Genomic DNA, 25,416 nt, shown 5'->3' with positions numbered 1-25,416 from the left:
AGGAATATGCCTTGCAATGCAGGGCACGCTGGTTCAATCCCTGGTCTGGGAAGATTCCACTTGCTGTGGGGCAACTAAGCCCATGAGCCACAACTACTGAGCCCAAGCGCTAGAGCCTGCGCTCCACAACAAGAGAAGTCAGCACAAGAAATCTCCTCACTGCAATTCTAATGGCAAAAGCCTATGCAGCAAGGAAGACCGAACAGAGCCAAAAAACGCCCCCCAAACCCAAAAAGCTAAAGAACAGAAGCTTGCAAATACAGCAGCTACGGCACAAATACTGCAGATAGTCTGAAGAAAAGGCATCCAACTACTTAGAAAAGACCAAGGACTTGCAACAACCTGCCAGCTCCTGGGCCACCTCCATACAGTAGGAGGGCAGTATGAATGGGAGAATCTTGCAACGGGTCCAGGGTGGGATCGGCTGACAGGACCTCGGCTCGTCAGGGAAGGGGGCCCGTCACAGCATGTGACTGAGACAGAGAATCTGCAGGAGGGGAGTCCCGAGTGACATCACCCAGCCTGCATCTTTATAAGCCATTGTCTTTGAGCAGGTTGGGGTGGATGCCCAGATGTCATCTGGAAACAGACGGTAGCGGCGACCTAAGGAGGCATGGCCTCAGGCCTTGATGAGCTCAAGTGGGAATAATGAACCATCGTCCCTTCGTCAAGAAGTCTCACTGCACCTCCACCAGGGGGGATAGATGAGGGGTCTCCGTGAGGGTGGCGTCTGGCAGTCTCCCTGCAGACACGAGGGAGGAGGCCTAAAGGAAGTGGCACTGGAGCTGGGCCTCCAGGAAGGAGGAGTCTTACACAGGGCAGATGCAATTAAAGAGGCCTGGGATTTCTAAGAGAGAGTTTTACTGCAGCAAAATGAAGCTTTGCATGCTTATCACCACCTTAATGGGCTTCCCTGGTGGCTCAGACGGTAAAGAATCTGCCTGCAACGTGGGAGACCCGGGTTCGATCCCTGGGTCAGAAGATCCCCTGGAGAAGGGGATGGCTACCCACTCCAGAATTCTTGACTGGGAAATCCCATGTACAGAGGAGCCTAGAGAGCTGCAGTCCAGAGGGTTCCAAAGAATCAGACATGACTAATACATACCACCTAAAAATATCTGAGCTATCTGGACTTTTCCAGTCTTAAATAGAAAGCACAACCACCAAAGAGTCACAGTGTTTGGTTGGGGCTGCAAGACAGCAACATTTTAAAAAACTATTATTTAATTATTTGGGAGGCTTCCCTGGTGGCTCAGATGATAAAGAATTTGTCTGCAGTGCAGGAGACTGGGGTTTGATCTCTGGGCTGGGAAGATCCTTTGGAGAAGGGAATGGCAAACCCACTCCAGTACTCTTGCCTGGGAAATTCCACGGAGAGAGGAGCATGGTGGGCTAAAATTCATGGGGTCACAAAAGAGTCAGACATGACTTAAGGACTAAACAGCACCAGGGAAGCTGTAACTAAGAACCACAAACTGAGTGGCTTAAACAACCAAAATCTGTTCTCTTATGGGTCTGGAGGCTGGAAGCCCAAGCTCAGAGTGTCTGCAGGACCAGTTCCTTCTGAAGGCTTGGAGGGAGAATGTGAGCAAGCCTCTCTTCAGCTTCTGGGGGTTGTCAGCAACCTTTGGGGGTCCCTGGTGGCAGAAACTTCCCCCTGACCTCTGCCTGCATCTTCACAGGGTGTTCTCCCTGTGCATAAGTCTGCTTCCATACTTCCCCTTATCATAAGGTCACCAGTCATTTGGATCAGTCCTCACCCTGCTCTGGTGTGACCCATTTTATCTAATTACATTTCTGATGATTCGTTTTTTAAATGAGGCCGGACCCAGACGGACTGGGAGTTGGAACGTCAGGGGATGAATGCTTAGGGGATACAATTCAATCATAACAAAGACCCTCAAAGCAATGACATTTTTATAAAAAGTTACCATGTCGACTGGTATTCAATTCCTGGGTCAGGAAGATCTGCTGGAGAAGGGATAGGCTACCCACTCCAGCATTCTTGGGCTTCCCTAGTGGCTCACCTGGTAAAGAATCTGCATGCCATGTGGGAGACCAGAGTCAGATCCCTGGGTTGGGAAGATCCCCTGGAAAAGGGAAAGGCTACTGACTCCAGAATTCTGGCCTGGAGAATTCCACCGACTGTGTAGTCCATGGAGTCATAAAGAGTCGGACACAACTGAGCTACTTTCACTTTCACTTTTTACTTGCACCATGCCGACTAAACCATATCTTGCAGATTTTTACTTCAATCACTTGTAACATCTCCATGACACTCTGGACTACCTGTTTACTGACCAGACTGGAGTTCTTTATTTACTATCATTATCAGTCTCTTCCAGAGCAGAAATCCACAGAACAGGCACTACTGGACCATCAAGGCTCAAGATGAACAGAGGCTACTCAGCTATTTGCTTTTATCTAGAAAAACCCAGACTATTAAGATTTATGCCATGTACAAAGTAGTGGGTCTATCTCATAAGACTCTAACAAACTTGCTAATAGCAAGATCAGGTCTCTAAACTTGTCCTTTATGGAGCTGGACAGCAAAGACCTCTCCCTTTTCTACTGTTACAATCGCGTGGCTTCACTCACTTGGGTAGCAACCAGATCATCCGATGACGAGAGAAATAGATTCTGGCTCTGTATGTGCTAAACAAATGCTTGAAAGCATTTTTCACTGCGTGTGTGTGTCTACACTGAAGGTGTCTAACATCTGTTGTGGTATCCTTTTGCACTAAAATTATAATGAAAGCTTTCCGGGTAGTGTAATAGTTGCTCCTGCTTTAGGTTCTAAATTGCGTGTGATTTCTCTTAATGATTTAATGAGAACACGGAGAGTTTTGTCTGCTCCCTGTTATCAGGCCAGCAGAGGGAGCAGGTGAGTATTACAAGCAGCATTTTCCTATAGGTATGATCCACAGCAGATTTTTGTTTTGCTTTAATTTTTAGTGCAGACAAGCAAGACTTTTCGACCTATAAACTAACAATGTCCCTGAAACACACATCAAGATTTTGGGGATAGGTCAGTCAATAATATATTTTTTCCTGTAAATATTCTACTAGGATCGTTTTAAGGCTTTCAGAAACTATTGTTGAGATTTTTTTTTTTCTCTTGAGGGAAACAGATGCCAGGAACTAGGTATCTTAATACTGCTATAAATGTCCTCTCTTCACAGGCTTTGTACAACTTACTTCCTTTAATTTTTTCTTTTGTATCAGTCTTTCTTTGAATTTAGGCCCTTTCCTTAAAATGGAACACTTTGGGAAGTACAGTTCATTATTAATGGAGTACAAAAGACATTGCTTGAGATGGGATTAAGAGAAAAAGTAGGGCATATACACATGAGATTATCAGGAAGGACATAAATCACTGGCAGACCCTGTACTTAGATTCCTGAAGGAACAGGAATGGCATGGAGTATTTTTATACACTTGGATGCAAACATCATTTCCTTTTATGCATAACTATTTATTATACTTATAATTCTTCAAAAACTATATATAATTCTTCAAAAATGACTTTTAGTACATGTAACTCCATAATCAAGCCTAATTTCCCACAGGAAGATTTTTTAATATCATGTCAGTTAGACAGACAGGAATACCAAAAGTGGATCACGTGCTTTTATCATTATTATTTTTTTTCACTTCTTTGACATAAGCAATTTTATTTATGCTAACCTATAACCAAGAAAGATAATATATCTTCGTGGAAATAACACACATGACATTTTTATCTTTCTTATTTTAAAAGGTTTCTCAATAATTAAGATAAAAAATTTATAAATTTAGATTAAACAGAGATTTATCTAGATGGCATTAGGCCACTCTCAAGAGAAAACTCATTCTGAGAGGAATTTGGACAGTTTTTCAGTAGAATGGTTATGACAGAGAGACTAGACACATTTTTCACAGGCAACAGGATCTGACTTTTCAATAGCTTTGCTGAAATGAATTTAGGAACATTTAGTATAAAATTACAGCTCATAACCCCACTTCAAAATCTTTTCTGTTTTGAAGCCCACTTCAAAACACTCTAACAACAGTGTTAGTCAAAGGAAAGATTTTATTGACTTTTCATTGGTCATAAGCAAAACAGTAATCATTGACATCAATCCACTGAAAGAGAATGTTTAGCCTTTTTTTTTTCTACATACGGGCAGAAAACAGGACACAGAATTACTGGCAGAAATATTATCAGGCTAATGCACTCATCTATTGTTTCAGAATTTCATCCACTGCCTTTTTAAAGTTATGACTTGTATCTTGACCTTTTAGGCACTTTTTTTTGATGGAAAGATAAAACAAAAATATTGGAGGATGAAAATATTTAAAAATCAAACAGCATTTGAGATAACTTCATGTAACAGGAGAATTACATAAACTAACATATTCCTAAAAATTCAGGGAATTCATCATGAAATCTTAGAAAAATAGTTACTTGGATATTTCCCAAGTTTCTAGTAAATAAAAAGCTTTTTCTTTTCAGTCCTCCAGGTTCCATATTATATACAATGTGGCTTTACAAAGCAAACTGTCTTGAATTGATGCTCAGCTGGTTCATGGCAGTACAAAACTGTCAAAGATTCAGGAACCTTTTAAGTTTCCTTAAAAAAAAAACAACCAAAAAAACCCCAGAAACTGTCTTCTCTAAAAGTCTTTCAGACATAATGTCACAGTAAACACTCAGATAAGTTAGAATGAGTGAGGATTTGGTACCTCTTTGACTGAACTAACTTAAATAAGAATGACAACCAATAACCTAAATAAGAATGAAAAAGATTTTTCTCAGTATTAACTCTGATCCTTCCACCAGTGCTAACCTTCTGACACACAGATGCCTACAGCTCCCTGTCAAACAGAAGTCACACAGCTGCGAGAAGGAAGATCATCGTCTCAGATAAGGGCGTTAAAGGCCTCTGCCCTTTAACGCCCGGCACTTAAGTCTATCTGCTCGGAGAATGAAAACATGAGGGGCATGCAGGGGAAATGGCTATTTCCCAGGAAAGGAAACTGCCTGAAAACACATCTGGCAAAGGCTTTCTTTCCTCCTCTGGCAGGCAGACGCTTATTTTAACAAAATATACATTTCCTCATCTTCTGCAAAGGTGAATTTGATGGAGCCAGTACCTGATTCTAAGTAGATGCCACTTAGCTTTCCCCTATATGGAACGGGCCAGCTCTTTTATGGCAAATGCTATGTATGTTTAATTACAGCTAGGACAGAAAATCGTGCTAAACTGGGCAGCGTACTTCGTTTCAGAAATTGTACGTGTTCTCAAAGGTACATCACCCTCTTCCAGCCAGCAAGAGGGCATGAAATTAAAGAGGCAAAGAAAGGAGAAAAAAAAAAAAAAAAGTTAACACCAGAAAATTGGAAAGATGGCAAGGACGGACACAGACAGTGTAACCGATGTAGGCAGACGAGAGGCTGGACCTCTGCAGAGTCCACCCTCGTGAGAACAACCGGGTTGAGTCTGCATTGCTCTGTGCACCTGTGAGCAGACAGCCCCCACGTCCAGGTGGGCACGCGGTGGCCCCGTCCGTGACCGGCTGCCCCTGCTCGGGTGACCAAAGGCCACAGAAGGTGGGTCCATCAGTGGAACGGGTTACGTCTCTGGGGTGTGCTGTCTGTGCAGCACAGAGGTGACAGGTGTGACATGGAGATTCTCCAAGGGTGGCTGAGCTTTGCCATGTTAAAATCAGGATTTAAAAAAAAGTCATGGCTTTGGACTTCCTGGCTGTCCAATGGTTAAGACTCTGCACTTCCAGCGCGGGGTCGTGGGTACTTCCCCTGGGAGGGAGCAAAGATCCCACTTGCTATGCTAAGACTCCGCATGCCATGGCAGCCAAAAGGAAACAAACAGATACTAAAAAAATCAAGAAACAAACGCACTGCTTTAACTTCCACTTAAATCCATGAGTGTAAAGGAAAGGCCCTGAGGTGCGCGAGGCTGGTGGAGGCCTGTCGCCTTGCCCCGCCAAGGCTCGGTTTGCAGGTCTGTCACAGGGGCAAGGTCGGCCTCCCACAGCGCCACGTGTGTGTACTGGCATCTACAGGTCTTCTCTTTCCTCTGTCTTTCTAACTTTAAGAGGCTTTCTCCTTGCTACCGTCCTCAGACCCTGCGGCTGGGGACTGTCCCCCGCAGCCTGCCATCTCGGCTCTAACACTGGCTCAACTTGGCCAGTGCCTCCAGGGAGGGGCCGCCCACGGCTTCTGCAAGGCAGCTCTGGACCCCAGGAGAGCCCCTTCAGGTCTGTTCCATGGACGAGACGGAGTGGAGACAGCTCTTCTGTGACTCACCACGAGGGGGCCTGCTTCCAGAAGCCGAAATACTCACTTTCTGTCTTTTCTTTTTCCCTTCCCCTCTTCTTGCCCTTTCTTTCCTTTTTCCCTGTGGCTTCTTCAGCTCTCATTCACTGTTGCATACAATTTGGGGAAAAACAATAATGGTAAGAGTAACTTTTTCTCTTGTAACAATTTGATGTCCAGTGAACTTCCTAATGGCTTCCCCTGTACGCTGCACACTAAGCTGTAAACACGTTGGCCGATTTAACTGGTTTTAAAAAGGCCAGGACAGAGGGAGGTGGGAGAGGGAGGTGGGTGAGAGGCCCCCACGCCCTGGGGTCCTGAGGAGCCCGCTGTCTGTGAACAGCTGAGAGCCAAGAGTGTCCTCAGCGTCACCTAGCAGGGGTATTTCAGCACCCGGAGGACCTCTCACACCAGCACAGCACTTTTGAAAAACTAAGCCCATGCCGGCCCAGCCACCGAGGCCTGCGGACACTGGTGCCACGGTGACGGCCACTTCGCTGCATGATGGTGACCAGCGGGTGCAAGACTGACTCTGGGGGTCTGCCCAGATGCGATGGAAAGACACTGGCACGAGACATCAGTTGGCATGGGAGATCAATGTGCCCCCGAGTGCGTCTGCGTGGTTTCTCATTGCTCCTCATTAGCCACGGGCTTTTGGAGTGGACACTTGCCACAAACGCTTGCTGCTCAGATGGCAATGACCACCCCCCTAAGCCCCCGCAACAGCTGATCCACTTCTGTCCCTCCTTAGTCCAAGAGTATAACTAACCCGTTAGATATGAGTATTAAACAGGCTCCCTGGAAAGAGCAGAAGTCACGCAGGTTTCCCTGAAACCCTGTCTGGTGATTCACGCCTTGGGGGCTGCCCTGCACTGCACTGAGTTCGAGCTGGCACCGTTTCTTGGCTTCTGGCTTCCAGAACCAGCAATCCGGCACCTCACGGGTGGTCCTGGGAAGGTTGGGGTCAATCAGATCCCAGATCTGACAGAAGCGAGTCCCACATCGGCTCTGGACCTACGTTTCTGGAGCCACGACCAGGCTTTTCCCACGCATCCGGCACGTCTGCTCCACAGGGCGGCCTGGAGCAGAGGTGCCCTCGTCAGAGCTCCGCAGCGCTCCTCTCTACCAGGGAAGATGGCCACGTGGTCCTGCTGGTGCCATCAAATGAGGGTTCACTCCCTGATGGCAAAGTGCAAAAGGGGAACCTGAGACAGCGCTACAGCGAATAAATGGGAGCCTCTGGAATTTCAGCTGATGACATACAGTACAGGGGAGAAAACAAACATTATTAAGAAAATAAATAGCACCACACACAGCTGTTCAGCAGAACTGTTAGGACAAAAAAAAAAAAAAATTGGCTGGGCAGGAAGGCAGCTTTTGGGAAGGCTGTAATAATATTTCTCGTTTTATAGCCCCATCTGCCTTTAGCGAACCTGTCAGCAAGTCATTGACGGAAACTCAAGATTCTCTTTGAAACTGAACAGCTCTGAGAAGCAGTCAAGGCTGCATCCAGCCTCCATCCCCAGGCTGGGGTGCAAGTAGCCACTGCTGCCGCTGCTCGGTGCTCAGGAGACAAACGTGTGCTGGGGGTGAGTCTGCACCCAGGGCGGGGTCTTCCCGCCTGACACACCCAGGGAGCCCCCGCTCGGCCCCGCTGGTCCCTCTGGGGTCTCCAGCTGCTGCTCCCGCGCTGGCCGTGGTGGACGCGCCCGTCTTCCCCCACTTCCTCACGGTACAACATTCAGCCCATCATCCAGCCCTGAACGCAGAAAGCGCTGCTCTGCTTTCACGCTGGGGCAGTTCTCCCAGGGCCTCTTCCCTCTTGGAGTTTAGATCCAGCTTCCAAGCGGCACTTTCTTTTTGGTCGAATGTTCCCGTCCCTTCAATGAGCCCTTTCCCCTGGCCTGTCTCACGGTTCTCATCCTTGGGAGAACGGGCGCTGCTCTGAGGCACAGAAAGCTCCCTGAGGTTCCCTCTTACACTGCCTGCAGCCAGAGAGGCCTGGAGACCGTGTCACACCCCCCCGTAACCCCCTCCAGCCAGCAGACCAGGGCCTGTGGTCCCTGTGGAACGGCCAGTGAGCTAAGAATGGTTCCTGCATTTTTAAAAGACTGAAAAAACCCAGAGAATATTTCATGACGTGGAAATTATGATAAGTTCAAATTTCAGTGTCAATGAATAATGCTTCGTTGGCACACAGCCACCTCCCATCCTCAAGGGTTTTCTCTTTACGGCTTCTACGCTACGACGGCAGAGTTGAGCAGCTGTGACGGAGCCCGTGTGGCCCAGGAACCTGAAATACTTACTCCCGGACACTTTACAGGGCACGTCTGCCAACCCCTACTCCTCTCCAAGCCTCAGGGAAGAACTTCTGCGTACCTACAGGGAGCTGCTCGCTGAACGCCCGGGCCAGAGGGCCTGGACAAGGGAGCACCCCCTCCCACCAGCAGCAGAACCGGTGCCCTGGAGGTAACACGTGCTCCTCCTGGGTGTTCTCTCCACGTCCCAGGGCCGGGGTCTCCCCGCCTCACTTTCTCTGCTTCTCTACATCCGACACGCCATCATGCTCCCCAGCATCCAGCAGAAAGGGACTACTTGTGGTGCCGGCTCTTCCTGTGGCTTCTTTTTAAACCACCCTGTTTGCCTGAGAAGCAGACAGATGATCTTGGAAACCACATGTGCGACATTATTACCTTATAATATACACTTTCAAATGGGGGAGCAATTTGGATGAAAAAAGTGCTCCCCGTGTTTCTGCTTCATCATGGTCAGCCAGAGAATAACACAGTGACAACATTTGACAGTGGAAAATTTAATGGGAAGTGCTGGAGAAGGAAAGTAATATTTCTGAGTTACATGCATTATTTCGTATCATTTTAACTCTAAAAGTGCTGCTGAGAAAGGACCATCCTATTTTGCAGTAGGGAAACTGAGGCTTAGAGGAGTTAAGCATTTGCTGCAGATCTCAGAGACTCAGGGTTCTAACACAAGTTCCGTCTTCAAATCCTACACGTGTCCCTCTGCAGTTAGTAGTCTGAATAAGTGTATCTTTAGTTTGTCCCCTTAGTGGAAACTTTGCAACAAAATCAAGTTCTAGCTTCCTGAGCCATCAAGCCCTTTGAGAATCTGGGGGCATCTACAAACCGCTTCTTAGAAAAATGACACGAGCTGTTTTATCCAAACATTCAATAACAGGACCCCGGGGGTGGATTAAGTGACAATGCCGTGCTGAGTGCAAGTAACAGCTTGAGATATCGTAATAAAAATATCTGTAATTGCTATTCGTGAGAAAGCCAGAGACACTGACAACTGTTGTCTGTGACCTACTCAAAGCTAAAAGAAAGGTTGTATTTCAGTTAAACTTTGGCAAAAAAGAAAGACATCTTTTCCTGTCAAAGTCTGTGGACCCCACGAGTTCTGTCTGTAGACTCTGGGTTAAGAACCTCTGCTCTGGAGGTAAGCTGGGGGCCAGCCCATGCACAGGAGGGATGTCTTTAAAGGTCTAATCAGGTCTAACAATTCACTCTGTAAACCTCAGTTGTCCAAGAATTAAAAGCATAAAATCCCCTGAAATCTGGTCTTGCATGATTACACGGACACTGGCTTTACAGGTGGACGAGGTCCACTGGGTCAGTGCTGAACTGGCCACTGCTGCCTGGGAGGAATCTCGTGCCCTTGGGCATGAACAGACCCTCAGAGAGGCTCCACATCGCCCCCGACCCCCGCCCCCGACCCCCACCACGCACACTGGCTGGTGAGTGAGCATACTGTCAACCCCAAAACGTTAAGTTTTAGCTACTGAAGGGAGTACCCTGGAGGATTTATGGAGCCACAGAATTGAAACAGAAAAACCTTGGGAGTTAACGCAGCCCTTGAATCTGGCAGACAAGGACTTTGGGGTTAATTAAAAAGAAGTGATTTGCCGGAGTCCAGCACTGAGTGGGACTGATTCGACTGATCCTGGATAATGTTACCAAATGATAGGATTTGAGCAAATTCTGACCTAATAAAGGAGAAGTTTATATATGCCACTCTCAACTCCCTCTTAAATTCTGATTTTTCTATGGATTCTAATTTAGTGGACAATTAATCAGGCTAGTTATATATTAAGTTTACGTTAAGTACTGGAGTGGATATTTTGCTTAAAAGATGAAATGTCAGTGCTCAGAAACTGACTTTCCTAACACAAATTGAATAAAGCGTGATGTTCCTATCCAGCTGTTTTAAGATGAAAGTTTAGCATACTTGGCTAAATGGTTCAAAAATCAAGTAATACCAACGAAACTATTTTCCCTATGAAAAGGCACAGAGTTTACAAGAGCGAGACTTCTTCCTCTTTGTTTGTAATAACAAAAATAAACCGAAGTCCTGACATATTTGCAGTATTTTTATTCCTAAAGGAAAAAACAGGAACTTTCATTGTACTTTAAAGCTATTGCCCCAGATATTTACCAGCTTCGCGCTGTGAAATCAGTTTCAGACACAGGAGACCTACAGGCTCTCTCTAGGAAACAGTCAATTAGGGTGGTGCCTCTGAAATACCCAGGGGTCCTGTAACTGATCGGTTTTTCCCAGAGGGCTTCTGCAGCATATAGTCCCGGTTGGACAGTACACATCAAGCCCGGATTTTTCCTGTGGCCTGGCTGGTGACCCCCCTACAGGAAGATAACGGGCAAGCCGGGAGGGCGGAGCCGCCGGCTGCACATGTCTGCCTGCTCTTATCAACTTATCATATAAGGAAAGGAAAGTGATTGATTCGGACCCTGACACTGCAGAATCTGGGGAAGAGAGACAAAGCAGCGCTAACGCGGGTCTGGAAGGCGAATGCAGCCCTCACGAGGAGCAGGGCTCTTCTCCCCACTGTGATCTGACAGTCTGCTGCAAGGCCAGAGAGGAGACGGCAGCAGAGACCAAGGCTGGGAAAGGAGGGAACAGGAGGCTTCCCTTGATGGACCTTGAGCCTCTGCCCCCGAGCCCCGCGTCTGAGAGGGCAGCTTAGCGCCGGGACTCTCATGCGCCTGGAAGTTTGCTGAGCGGGTGGTTTATTACCGACAGACAGAAAGAATGTGGCAGCTTGTTTTCTTGACTCTGAGCTGTGATCTGGCCGTAGCCACAGCCCACAGCGGCTCTCGGAAGGGCATGGACATCGCCGCTGGGAAGAAACAGTATCAGGTTCAGCACGGAGCCTGTAGCTACACGTTCCTCCTGCCGGAGACGGACCACTGCCGCTCGCCCTCCAGCGCCTACGTGCCTAACGCCGTGCAGAGGGACGCGCCCCTTGACTACGACGACTCGGTGCAGAGGCTGCAGGTGCTGGAGAACATCATGGAGAACAACACACAGTGGCTCATGAAGGTAAGGAGGCGCCACTCCTGGGCACGGTGTTGCCGGCTCAGGTTTCACCGCCAGCCCGGCGGGTGGGCAAGGAGGCGGTGGCCAGAGAAGGCAGGTGGTGGCTGACACCTCTGAGTGAACGGCCACTTGCTGTCTCCTGTGCTGCCCTGCAAAGGAGCCGGGGCTGAACAGGGACACGGTTTACTGGGAGACAGTGCTGGGATCAGTGGAGAGACGTCTCTAAGGTCAGGAATCTTTATGAACAGAGGAAGTGCCCTTCTCGGCACAACATATGGGCTGTGTTGTTTGTGCCAGTGGTTTAAACTCTGTGACACCCATTACCAGGGACCTTATAAACCGGCCGCAGGCGCGGGAGGGAAGCTGTGAGCAACACAGCGCCGGAGCCAGGAAAAACGTGACAATCGCGTTAATTACGGATACATAACGGATGGAGTAAAGTGCTTTACCAATTTCCTGAATTTATTTACTAAAATAGATCGGGGCTCTGGGTAAAGGAGAGGAAATTAAATAAAGCAGACCGTCCATTTCTCAGAACCTTGGGGGTTTTATGCCGAGAGCTTGTCAACTGTCGTGGGGGTGAGTTTTGCCAGCGTGCCAGCGGAGTTAGTGGCGCAGCCCCTTCAGTTCCTCCAGCGGCTCTGAAGGTGACCCCACGCGGGGCGGGCGTGCAGGGCACCTGGCCGCAGTGACGCTGTGACAAGGTGGTCGCGTTCTTGGGGCTCCCACGAGCCCACTGCTTCAGGCTTTTCACAGAGAATTGGACTCAGACAGGATACTGAAAGCTCAGTTTTGCTTTCACAAGCTATCATTTTCATAAGTGAAGCTGTCTATACAAACCCCAAACCACCCTGAAGTTCTTCTTGTTGTGGGCTGTGTATATTCTAAAGGGGGCTCAGACAAACTGCACACATGGATTCCTCCCTGACTATCACAGTGACATCGCATCACGGCGCTTGCACAGCACAGGACTACGGTTTCAAGCCAGATGGGAACTTTAACAGCAAGCCGCTTTCCCCCATTCAACACTCTGCCCGAGTCTTTCGTTTTGCTGTAAACCTTCTGTTAGGACACCTTATCTTAATCTCAGAATAGATCTTGGCTCCTAATCTGCGTTTCTCATTAGCTCTCCTACCTTCAGAGAGGAAATGACCACGTTATTGCTTTGGTCCTGAGCCGAGATGAATGAAAGCCCTCTCGGCACTGCATTCAGTGTAACAAGAGGGGTCGCTTCAAATCAAACAGAGAACAACAGAAACGTATCAGAAAGACTTGCCCTGTAATGTGAGACTCATTAGTCCTGTCTGTGAGCATGATCCCTTCTGGGCAAACTCTCTTTCTTAAGAAGTTCCCTGTGGTGCTTAAAAAAAAAAAACCTCCTAAAATTCACAGATGTGCAAATAGTGATGTTAAACTTGGAAAGTATGCAGTCATACAGGTTCGCATGTTTGGAAGGCAAACTTCTATCCTCAACATCTGCTCGCGGGCTTCCCGTTTCTTCCTGGGTCGCCCCGCCGCCTGCCGCTCGCTCAACGCCAGGGCTGCTGGACGTGGCGTGGGATGGGAGACGCGCTGTTCACAGTGAACAGTCTGCCCGAGTCGTCTCTCAGGATACACGGTCAAAAACATAAAAGAGTGTCTTGCCAAATTCAGGACGGCTAAATTATGCTTGCTTAAAGAAGCCCACGTTAGGTATACCTGGAACTCCACACAGAGCTCGTATTTCTCTCTTAGATAAACAACCCCCTGCTCCTCCATCTCTGAGACGATGTTTAGAGAAGGAGAAGGACCAGGAATCCGACACGAGGTGACCAACATTTTTTCCTTTCCAGGTTCAATGAGCAAATATTTGAACAGTAGCACAATGGTGTTTCTACATTCTTTCTTTACCCGGCGAGCTCAGTGTCACAGAGAGTGACTTCATGCTGATCTTTTCAGGGCTCACACCTGCGCTCTCAGCCTCTCTGGGTTATGTACACGTGAGAAAGTCAGGGTGTGCACTCGCCTGCTTTACTGGCTCCTGGTTTTGGAATGAGAGCAAAAACGCCAACACGAAACCCGCTTCCAGTGATTGAATGTAACCTCTCTGCTTGTTTTTTACTTCGGTGTTTTGCCACCTGTGATAATAAACACTGCGTTTCTCATAAGGGAGAAAATAACATGTAATGGGATGACAGATAAGCCACAATGATCAACAATCGAACCCCTATTGATAGATTATGACAGAAAGAAAAGCACCATGCTGTGTTCTGCGTATTTCCTTTTCTTTAGGGCAGTTTTTTTTCTTTTTATGATTCCATACTTCCTTTCTTTCCCTGATTAACACTAAGAATGGGAGTGGGGAGGGGGCTTTTTAAGGTTTTAAGAAAACTTGCCGAGAAGGAAAATAAGACCAAGTGCCTGGTGAATCTCAGGGTAGATGAACACCGTTTCTCCTTCTCTGTGGCTAGTAGCCCTTTGGGAGCTCGGACTAAGAAAGCAGTTTTGCACATCATCGAGAGATGCCATTCTGCCCCTCGAGCCAGCCAGGCAGAGGAAGCGGCGGACTTCTGAATGAGCGTAGGGGAGCATGAATGAACAGCACAGGGAAGGCGCCCTTGCTGGTCAGCTGGGAAGCAAGGACAAGATCAATCGTGATGGTTAGGGACCAAACACACCCAGAGATCTAGAGAACACCACATGGGGTCACATCCCCTTGCTAATCCTGCAGCTATTCTAAACCTCTGCCCCAGGGACAGTAAACACACTTTATAAAATCTGACAAATAACTTAGTGGAGTGCATTGTATCTTGCTAGGAGAACGAAATTTTTTTTTTTTGTCCTCAATCAGAAGAAACAGGGAAAGGAAATAAACAGTTATTTCATACTGATGAATACTTTAAAAGCTATAAACAACTGCAAAGCCTATTGTGCTTGCAAACAATGTTTTGAAAAATAAAGCTAATGCCTCTTAAGTTGATGCAAACATTTCCTTGTAATCTTATTATTTTTTAAATGACAGAAGCACAGGCTGGGAACTGTAAACCTGAATGGAGATTCTTTTCTTTCTTTACAACCAACGATGCTATATCCTTTCAACAGAGTATGAGAACTATTCGTTAGCTGAAATACAGGGAGCAGTAGTTGTGCTCCTAAGAACAAAACTATGGTTAAAGGGAAAAACTGATGGTGAGAGACTCACCACCATGGTGAGAGGTATGTGTGTTCTTGTGTGGCTACAAAACCTGCCAGGGACTGACTCTGTGTGTGTGCATGATCTCGTGTGCCTACAAAACACTCCTCAGCTGTATAGCTAAACAAACAGGTAAACAAATGAGAGCTTGGTTCATTACAGGAAAGAAAACAAACCCCATGCACTGTACATCCAAACAAACAAGCCAGCAAACAAACGGGAGCTTGGTTCATTGAAGGAAAGCAAGCAAACCCCATGCAGCCTCAGCCAAGGCTCTGGTGCCACGGGAACAGAACTGCCATTCCCACTGCCTGCACTGCCCTCATCCCCAAGCCATGACACGTGACTGTTCACTGCTGGAAGCGAGCGCCGGCCGTGCCTTCATCAAGCTGACTAAACCTTAGGCAAGACTGTGAGGAGATGACTACTATTACTGTTTAGTTACACATTAATATCATCATAATAAGGGAGGAAGAGATGACGAAAGTTTCACTGTGGTAGGAGAAGTACAACAGATTTAAGGCAGGAAAAGGCAAGCCTAGTATCGTGTTTACTGTGTGATGCAGAGTACAATGTGTGCTTACCCGTTATGTATTACAAAAAAACATGCGCTCACTGTATGGGTAGTTTGCATTACATACAGTATAGACATAACATCCATTTCCCATGGGCAGGTGGCCTCCACGCATTGAAGGGGGCTGTCTGACATCCTGGATTAACGATGCCAGTGTCCTCCGGGGTGAAGATGCAGACTTGCCCACAGAGCCTCCAAGCAGGAGGTGGACCTGTGTACACCTTCCATCGTATCTGACTTCTCTGTTAGACACTAGACAACCAGCTAGCCTCCATACTGTGTTTTGAAAATTGGTTGATTTTAACCAATGTGGTCCTTTCCAGTTTACAAACATGTTGTAACCCAGGAGTCCACCTGTAAGCCAGTGACCGCACTGTATGCACTTGAAGAGGTGCTGGCCACCTTATAAACGCTGGTCAGATGCTCACGCTGGTCCACAGGACTCACTCTATTCCATAAAGTAACTGAAGCTTTGTGTGTGTGTAATTCAAGAGCAACAGTGCCAATTAACCCTCTCGCCATATGTATCTCTTAAGAATAAAACAAAAATGTGAGAGTAATATACGGGCCATGTAAAATTACAAAGTCAAACAATAGAAAGTAGGATGCAAATTCTGCTTCCTCTTAAAGTACAGTGCCCTTCCATAAGATGAACACTGAGCGATGTATTTTTGTCATTTACACGTCCGCTCAGCAGTGTCCGACTCCTTGCGACCCCATGGATTGCAGCCTGCCAGGCTCCTCTGTCCATGGACTTCTCTGGGCAAGGACACTGGAGTGGCTTTCTGTGTCCTCTTCCAGGGGGGTCTTCCCAACCCAGGGATGGAACTGAGGTCTCCCGCATTGCAGGAGGATTTTTTTTTTCCCCCAGTCTAAGCCACAAGGGAAGCTAGCCCTTTACTGAAACAATTTAATATCAAAACAAATACATTTCCTTCTTCTTAAAACATGAATGGTGGTATTATACAGTGATCAGAATCTTTTCTTCTTTTTTGAGGGGGCTCACACTGACATAAAAAGAGGCTGAAAGAAAGATTTTATTTAGGGGAAAATCTGGAAGACAAAGGTAAAGGAGAATCTGGACTAAAGAGGTGTGCGCAATATATAAGGGAGGAAGGAGAGTTGGGGGCTAGAGAGCGAGGAGGAGAGGAGAATAGGGTGATGGAGTCCGTCAGCACAGGGAGGGGCCGTCAGTGGGACGGCTGCTGTGACAGAGGAGGCAGCTCACATGGTTCCACTTCCTGGACCCCAAAGGACCCCAGGCCCGGGCAGCTTTGGAGGTCCTGGGCTGAGATGAAGAGGGCGATGCGATGAGTCATGAACACACACAGACTGCTTCCAGATCAGATGCTCATAATTTGCAGAGCATCTCTATTACTTACTGATAATGACGACTCACCAAACTAGCCTTTGTCCCCTATAAATACATAATTATAATTATACAAACATATGCACTTGGTGTAAATACGTATATGTGTATTAGTTGCTCAGTCATGTCAGACTCTTTGCCACCCCATGGACTGTAGCCTGCCAGACTCCTCTGTCCATGGGATTCTCCAGGCAAGAACACTGCTGTGGGTTGCCATTCCCTTCTCCAGAGGATCTTCCTGACCCAGGGATCAAACCCAGCTCTCCAGCATTACAGGCAGATTCTTTACTGTCTGAGCCATCCATATAATTGTGTATAACAAGTATATATTATATAACACACATATCTAAACCTATAAAATAATTTACACTTTTAATTAAAAATAAAATACAAGCCATACATATGTGAACTGTGTAGTACTGTACTATGTATTTATTGGAAAAAAAAAAATCTTGAGTATAAGTGGACCAGCTCCTGGGTGGTACTAGTGGTAGAGAATCTGCCCGTCAATGCAGGAGACGCAAGAGACATGGGTTCCATTCCTGGGTGGGGATGATCTCCTGGAGGAGGGAATGGCAACCCACTCCAGGATCCTTGCTGGAAAATTCCATGGACAGAGGAGCCTGGTGGGCTACAGTTCGTGCGGTCACAAAGAGCTGGGCACAACCGAGTGACTAAGCATGCACATAACAGGGAGTTCAAATTCACGTTGTTCAAGGGTCTACTGTAAGTGTGTGTGTGTATACGTATTTTTTTTCCTCTATTTTCATTACATCTTTCTTTGACTTGAAGGAATCTGACAAGATTTTTCTTCTCAATTATTCTAGAACTCTTCTGATATGAAGAGAGCCACTCAACTTTCCACTTTTACCACTTTTACCACTGAAGCAGTGGTTGTAACATAGTAACAGAGGTGGCATTGAATAAATTCAAAGCAGTTTGCACACCTTACCTCACCGTGTCCCAGAGATACCTCTCGAACACAGATGTAGTAGCCACAACTCCACCTATTTTTAACCACTCATAAACACGGTCAGGGAATATCAGTGTGGGCTGCAGTGCAGAAGTCTTGCCTGGGTCACCCAGAGAGGAAAAACAAGCACGGAAAAGCACGCACATCCCTCCTCTGACAAAAAGCAGACTTTTCCGTGGGGCTGCAAAGAGCAGAAGATTGCTGGGAGGGCGAGTGTGGGTGAATATGAATACAGGGCTGTTTCTCAGCTCATTAACACAAACAAGTTTCCTTTTGGGGTGCTTCAGGTTCTGGTGTCTAGGGCAGGCGTCACTAAAGTTCATTTATTCGATCAACAAATAAGCACTGAAGGCCCATGTGTGCCCAGGCAGTGCTCGAGGTGCTTGGGGGTGAACCAGTGGGGTGAAGACAAGGACTGGGGTCTGCCCTGCTGTGGACATGGTGCCTGACACCCCCACGTTCTTGCTGGAACTCGTGGTCAGAAGGTGGTAAGTGCCACAGCTCCGAGTGAAAGGAGACAGTTTACGTGCATGAGGTGAGGTATTTGGGGGGTGGGAGGGGGCAGGGGAACAGTCCCAGACAGTGTGGTCACCCCACTGGAGCCTTTTTTACAAACTGAAAGCCAATCGAAACAGCTTCCGAATGGTCACTTTTCCTGATTACCAAAGTAACAGGTGGCTGTGGGAAATCACACCACAGAGCATGCATTAGACACATTGTATGTAGCACTCAAAATAAGTACCCTTCCTACTGAGCATACAGATATGCCTATATGGTGATGATGACTTAAACAACATGCTGTATACACCATAGTATTATATACCTATACCTATCAGATAACTTGTAATTCTTTTTTATTAAAAATAAAAAAGGAAGTGGGTCTGAGAGGCAAAGTAAGTTGCTTGACATCTCAGGTCAGTAAGAGAGGCAAGTCCCACCACCTGTGAGTCCTGTCTTAGGACAAGCACAGGTGTTCCGGGGCACACCCTGGCACCCCAATACCAGGGCATGCCAGCAGTCTTGCAACATGAAGGCTACAGTGTGGGCAAACTGGTTACCAGGCAACATTTGCGGTCTGTCCTGTGTGGGGACGGTACCAAAGCTGCTAAGAAGAAAAAAAAAAGCAACTGGGGATGTCGTGTGTCTACAGTACTCACATGAAATTCCACCAAGTTCAGAAGAGTGAAAACAAATTATATGATAACCAAGAGAAAGTCTGGACCTTCTTACAGAGCATGCATAAAATAACCCTCTTCTGGATGCTGAGTGAGCGTGACAGCTTGAATTTCACAGTACCACTCGAAAGTCCAGGCAAATAAAATTCAGCCCCAGAAGAGTAACCTGTGACCTGCCCTGTCCTCCACTGATTTTAAGAAATGACTAGGGTGTATCTCCCATCTAGCATTCTACAGGCAGATGTGACCAAAAATAACTTGATGTCATACTATTCACATTTAAAATGAAAAATTAATGTCAAGCTCAGTGATTTGATGAAATCAAAAGCAGTAAAAAAAAAAAAAAATTATGGGTAATGTTAAGAGTTTCAACACTGATCAGGATTAAAATGATTTTCTTGTATGGTTTGAGAATAAAGGGATGAAAGTTCCTCAGCCACCTGAACTGACAGGTGTGCTAGCTGTCTGTCTTTAAATCAGTATTTCAATTAGATATCTGCCCATAAAACCACCTTTCTTTCGTATCCTACACTTGGCAAGCATTGCTGACTAAAGATATGAAATCCACTAAAAATCTCTGAGAAGTGAGCCTAATCCCTTTACCATCATCACCTCCTTCAACCAGCTAAAACCATTATCTTTGCAACTCAACTAGAACCTAATTAAAACCTCCATAGGAACCTGCCTGGGGGTGCCTGGGCTGGTAATTGCTTTCCTCCAACATCAGCCTCATTCTTTCCTTTGAGCCATCTTTTGACCCTTGAGAACGCCTTTCAAAATCTTTCTATTAACCTGACAACTTAACACTACCAAGCTTTCACTTCCACTGTTTAATACATAATAAACTAACAGTCAAGAAAACTAAGTGTATACATTAAGAATATAAGCTATCATTTTGAACCATGTGTGTGATTTTATATCTTCTCATGGACAGAGTGATTTTTAAGGGAAGAGGTATTCAGATGCAGAGGTTGTGGGAAATACAACACTGTAACCCGGTGACACAGTTTCCTAGAGTTTCCCAGTGTTTGTGTGTGCTGAGTATTTATAACGGTCAGTGGTCTTGCCTGGAGAATCCCAGGGACAGCGGAGCCTGGTGGGCTGCCGTCTATGGGGTCACACAGAGTCGGACACGACTGAAGTGACTTAGTAGTAGTAGCAGTGGTCTTTTAGGTAGAGAATATTAAGTCTTAAAAGAAGCCAATGTTCAACCTCTCCATTTCTTGATTTTGTTACATTCTGTCTAGACCATATAAACAAGTCTTCCCGCAGTGAGAGGGACGATTCCACTGGGGTAACTTGATCCACTGATTAACCTGGTGACAAAACCTGCCGCCTATATGAGTCTTCAGTATTCCAGGACATACACATTAGCCCCGTCATTGCACGTCAGCCTGTGTGTGTCACTAGTTAACATTTAGTTATGGGCTGAGCGTGCTTCCCACGGAAGGCTTCCACTTTGGCTGCACTCTTCAGTGGTCAGTTCAACAGCAGAGTTGTCTGACATCAGGAACCTACGGGCAGGAGGCTATATTCATCAGTAGAACCTGCTGAGTTGCTGTGACTTGATAAAGACAGTCTGACAGCCCACCCCAGAGGAGCCTCGGAGGCCCTCAAGGCCACCACCCTGATGGAAAAAGGTAGAGGTGAAAAGAACTTGAGACCATTTCAGGGGTTTTGTTTAGGCCCAAGACAGCCCCAGGAACTGAGCCAAACTAGAGCAAAGGGAGGAGGCTTCTCTGGTGGCTCAGCAGCAATGATGGAGACTGTGGTTTGAGTCCTGGGTCGGAAGATCCCCTGGAGGAGGGCATGGCAGCCCACTGCAGTATTCTTGCCTGGAGAATCCCATGGACAGAGGAGCCTGGCGGGCTACAGTCCATGGGGTCACAAAGAGTCGACACGACTGAAGCAAGTGAGTGCACGTGCAGAGCAAAGGGAATGACGTGTTCCCATTCTCTAGAATTTGGGATAAAGGCGTTCCACACCAAAAGAAGAGATTTCCTAGAAACATCTGGTCAGATTCAAAGAAAAACAAATCTAAAATAAACCGTGTTTACACATGAGGTCCATGCTATCACTGTTAACAAGCGCGCAGTTGGGTGCGCTTGTTGTTTTCCTGCATTTTAGTGTCTGCATTAAACATGCGGATAACTATTGGGCTGGCCAACCCAGGACAGCTGGCTAGGTTAACGGGTGCAACCTGAAGCTACAGAATACAAGTTTTTCATTTCATTTGTTCCTTCTTATTCGTAGTAAGTGATCTTAAGGGAAAAAAAAAAGATCTAATTTTTTTTTAGAGAAGTTTTTGGTTTGCAGCAAAACTGAGCAGAAGGCACAAAGATTCCCCACAAGCTCCCTACTGCCACCCCTCATGTGCACAGCCTCCCCACTATCAGCGGCCGCCACTCCAGAGTGCATTTGTTACAGTCAGTGAACCGCGGACACCTCCTCAGCACCCAGGGCTCACTCTTGGTGCTGTGCATTCTGTGGGTCTGGCCATATGTATGATGACACTGTACCCACTATTACAGAGTACTTCCTCTGCACTAAAAATCCTCCATACTCTGCCTACTCACTTCCACTCCCTCCAACCCCTGGCAGCCATGAAACTTTTTACTGACTCCATACTTTTGTCTTTTCCAGAATGTGACATAGTTGGAATCACACAGTATGTAGCCTTTTCAAATTGCCTTCTTTCATTTAGTGAACTTTTTTTTTTTAGCACGATTAACTGTACACTTGTTCAGTGACCCTCTTATCTTGACTACTCAACTAACTTAACTAGCTGAACACCCACAGTGTACCTTCAGAAACCTCAGCGTTCCTTACCTACAGCAGGGACCTCAGAGGATTACTATGTGTTTCAAATAAGACGATGAATGCAAAAGTATGCTGGAAAGTTTGGGACTATCATTATAATTAATTTTAATAATGATACCAGAAAGACACTTATCAAGATCTGTACTACCTCTCACATTAAAGATTACAATCTACTCAGTCTCATTAGGTTAAATGATCTGACTTTATACCTCAAGGCACATCTTTACTTTGTAAGACAATGAGCTTTCCTTCAACACAGACAGCAAGTTCTAAGTGTGCTCGTAAAAGGTCCTGTTTCTATCAGGGGGCCGACAGCCTCTTTGCAGAAATGCTGGGCTCCGAAACCATGCAGGGCATCTTCTCCTAGAACACCTCCTTCTGTCCCATCGTGCTCACAGGTGAGCCATGAGCCCATTCAAAGTCAGGTCTCATCGTTAAACTTAATTTTTTATCACTTCAGCTTTTGGTAAGTTAAGAACAGTGTTACTCTTCTGCATGTTATATTTTTATAGATGAAGGCGGCAGAACTATATGAGTATTAAGAAGCAGGCATTCTGGGGTTAACTAGTCAACCCACACATCTTGGTAGAAAAGACTCAAAATTCCAAAGATGTACTGTTTCCTTTGGGCTCCTGCAAGCATTTTCTCTGCCATTAGATTTGTGGAATCAACAAGATATTTATCAACTCTTGATTATTCGCTAGATAATTATAAATATTAGCCTGAAGATAATTCAAGAATTCCTTCAAGTTTTATTAACTACTATCTAGTCTTTGGAATCTTGAAAAATTATTGCATACAGATGTAGCTTTCTGTATTTCTCTAAGTTAAGTGATCTTCTTAATGGGAAATGCTGGTACAAAAATGCTGCTGGAGAGAAGATATTTTGCTGAGTAACATAAAATAATCAAATTCCGACCACAAGCCAATTATCTATGTTTAACATTTGTTTTTTTGTGTATGAAATTCCTTATTATTTTTAGCTACTAAGGAATAGGTTCTTAAATTTCCTAAAATAAACTTATCCAGTCTTACAATAAAGTATTAGCAACAGGAATTCCTAAACTGAACTGGCTGTAACTTAACTGCAATAGTGAAATGCTCTTAAAAGCAGTGATGGTTGGGATAATTATGTAACAAATTAAAGAATCAAAGTTAATCAGAACAACATCCCCTCAAAAAACAAGTGTTCATTTTGTGATGTAATTAATTCTCCGTATTTTCAAGTATGGCTCCACCTTGGATTATGACAAGCATGATAAACCTGTATGTCCTTTCCCTCTAATTGGACAATGTTTATTTAACATGTATTATTTATTCCTTTCTGCCTGACTAGCCTGCCCTATGCCACCTAGGTTTTATAGCTGTCCTTGAATAGCATACTACTTTCCTTTCCCTTCTTCACCTGAAATACCACTACCGTTAAAAGAAATGGTCCTTGGATGAGGAGGGAAAAAGGATAAAAATATCTGGTCAATAAACAACTCTCTACTTAATATGGACCCTTTCTCTATCCATTTCAGTTTAAAGTGATTCAAAATCCTCAAGGGAGAACACAGATCCACCACTTCCTCACCTCTTCCCCAACAAGGGGGCTTTCAACCTCATTTTGAGGCCAGCATACTTAGCTGGTTTGCTTAAAAAGTCTTCAGAGTTCTTGTAGAAAGGCTATTGTTCATATGACAGCAGTCACGAGAGGCAGACCCAGAGACAGGCTATCCCCGCTTCGTTGCTGTGCGGTTGTAAGTAATGGGACAGGGGTAGGCTGCTCCCGCCCGGCAGGACGGCCCCTGGTGTTCACCAGGCGTTCGCGGCTCGTGACATCTGCGCATTTACTCTCGGGATAGCCTATTGCAGGGAGATGTTCTGTTCTTCCTTTTTTTCAAGAAACTCAAACTCAGAGTGGTACCACATGGCACTACTAGGACAGTTTCTTTATTTCCAAGCTTCTTATAATAACACATCTTTTTGAGTGAACCAGGAGAGCTACCTGACCTCATGGTGGTCCCCTGACACCTGCTGCTCTGATGCTACACACAGTGGTCATGCCCCAAGCACGTCCAGCACCAGGAGTAAGAACAAGTGTGAGATCCAGTGAGAAGACGCTGATCCTGGGGAAGGCCGAGAAGTGCGAGCATGCAGAGATATGAGGATGCCGGGCAGGGATTCACACCAAGGTCTGCCCTGTTTCTGAGCCCGGTCCCACCTTCTCTCAGCTTCCCTTTCTCACTCTGAGGACTGGGACCTAGGCAGAGCAGCAGAACAGTCAAACCTGAATGATTTAAGCTTCCATATGCTGGTGACACTGCATGAGTGTAAACAGCAGCTGCTATCCATTGGCGTCACAAGACACACACACGTCTAACAGCGAGATGGCAGCTGCTGCGTCTGCAGACAGCGGCACACACTTGGCTCTGTTTGCAGACACAGGGAGGGACTCATGAATAAGCAAGTGAAGGTGGTAAAACTGAAATGTGACCCTTCCCAAGACAGCCCTGTAGGAGTAAGGGGCGGGCAGAATAAGAAGCCGTGAAAAGCAGGAACTCGGTCCATTCACACATACACCCCTGCTCCCCCAAATGCAAGACTGGATCAGGGAACCCATTGCTTTTCATGTATTCAGATGCTCGGTTAGACACGCCTCTGACTCTGAGCTGTCTCGGTTTTATGGAGTCCAGCACTTTTTTTTTAGGTGTAACTTAGAATAGAATGAACAAGTCTGAAGTAAGCATGTCACCTGATGGTAACATACATACATAGTTGTGTGAGAACACAGTAGGCAGTAGTTTTTCCAGTGGTCATGTGTGGATGTGAGAGTTGGACCGTAAAGAAAGCTGAGCACCAAAGAATTGATGCTTTTGAACTGTGGTGTTGGAGAAGACTCTTGAGAGTCCGTCCCTTGGACTGCAAGAAGATCCAACCAGTTTATCCTAAAAGAAATCAGTCCTAAATATCATTGGAAGGACTGAGGTTGAAGCTGAAGCTCCAATACTTTGGCCATCTGATGCGAAGAACTGACTCACTGGAAAAGACCCTGATGGTGGGAAAGACTGAGAGCATGAAGAAAAAGGGACAACAGAGGATGAGATGGTTGGATGGCATCATCCACTCAATGGACATGGGTTTGAGCAAACTTCAAGAGATGGTGAAGGACAAGGAAGCCTGGTAATGCTGCAGTCCATGGGGTCGAAAAGAGTCGGACACGACTGAGCAACTGAACAGCAACAATAAGAGGAGGTGGGAGCAGGAGAGGATGAGACGGTTGGATGGCATCATCAACTCAATGGACATGAGTTTGAGCAAACTCCAGGAGATGGTGAAGGACAAGGAAGCCTGGCTGCAGTCACAGGGTTATAAAGAGTCGGGCACAACTTAGTGACTGAACAACAATAAAAGCTGTGCAATGACCGCCAGGTGGTGCCCTCCTGCCCCTCCCACTTGGCATCCCCCCAGTCCCCATCTCCAGGCTGCTCTCCATTCTGTCTTTTGCCACTATAGGTTAATTTTACGTTTGCTAAGTTTTGTACTTCACATAGTTGGAATACAGTAATATTCTTTGTTGGTCTTTTTTTTTTTTAATTTCTGTGATTCATTCATGTTTTTGAGTGTATTAAGATCTGCCCTCTTCCATCACTGTGCAGCATTCCACTGTATGAGCATGG

At 46.1% G+C, this 25,416-nt stretch overlaps 2 protein-coding genes across 7 annotated transcripts in view; one reads left to right on the top strand and one right to left on the bottom strand.

Annotated features, from left to right (window-relative positions):
- MCPH1 (microcephalin 1) overlaps positions 1 to 25,416 on the bottom strand; it is a 240,070-nt gene that overhangs the window by 62,857 nt on the left and 151,797 nt on the right.
- ANGPT2 (angiopoietin 2) overlaps positions 11,044 to 25,416 on the top strand; it is a 57,758-nt gene continuing 43,385 nt past the window's right edge. The window contains exon 1 of the mRNA NM_001098855.1: positions 11,044 to 11,674. Within this exon, the coding sequence (NP_001092325.1) occupies positions 11,384 to 11,674 (291 nt within the window). The 5' untranslated portion in view covers positions 11,044 to 11,383. The remainder of the gene's footprint in view (positions 11,675 to 25,416) is intronic.

This window comes from Bos taurus, chromosome 27 (genome assembly GCF_002263795.3).
Source record: "Bos taurus isolate L1 Dominette 01449 registration number 42190680 breed Hereford chromosome 27, ARS-UCD2.0, whole genome shotgun sequence".
NCBI lineage: Eukaryota > Metazoa > Chordata > Mammalia > Artiodactyla > Bovidae > Bos > Bos taurus.
The sequence above is the reverse complement of the archived record's forward strand: the minus strand, read 5'-3'. Positions and strand labels throughout refer to the sequence as shown.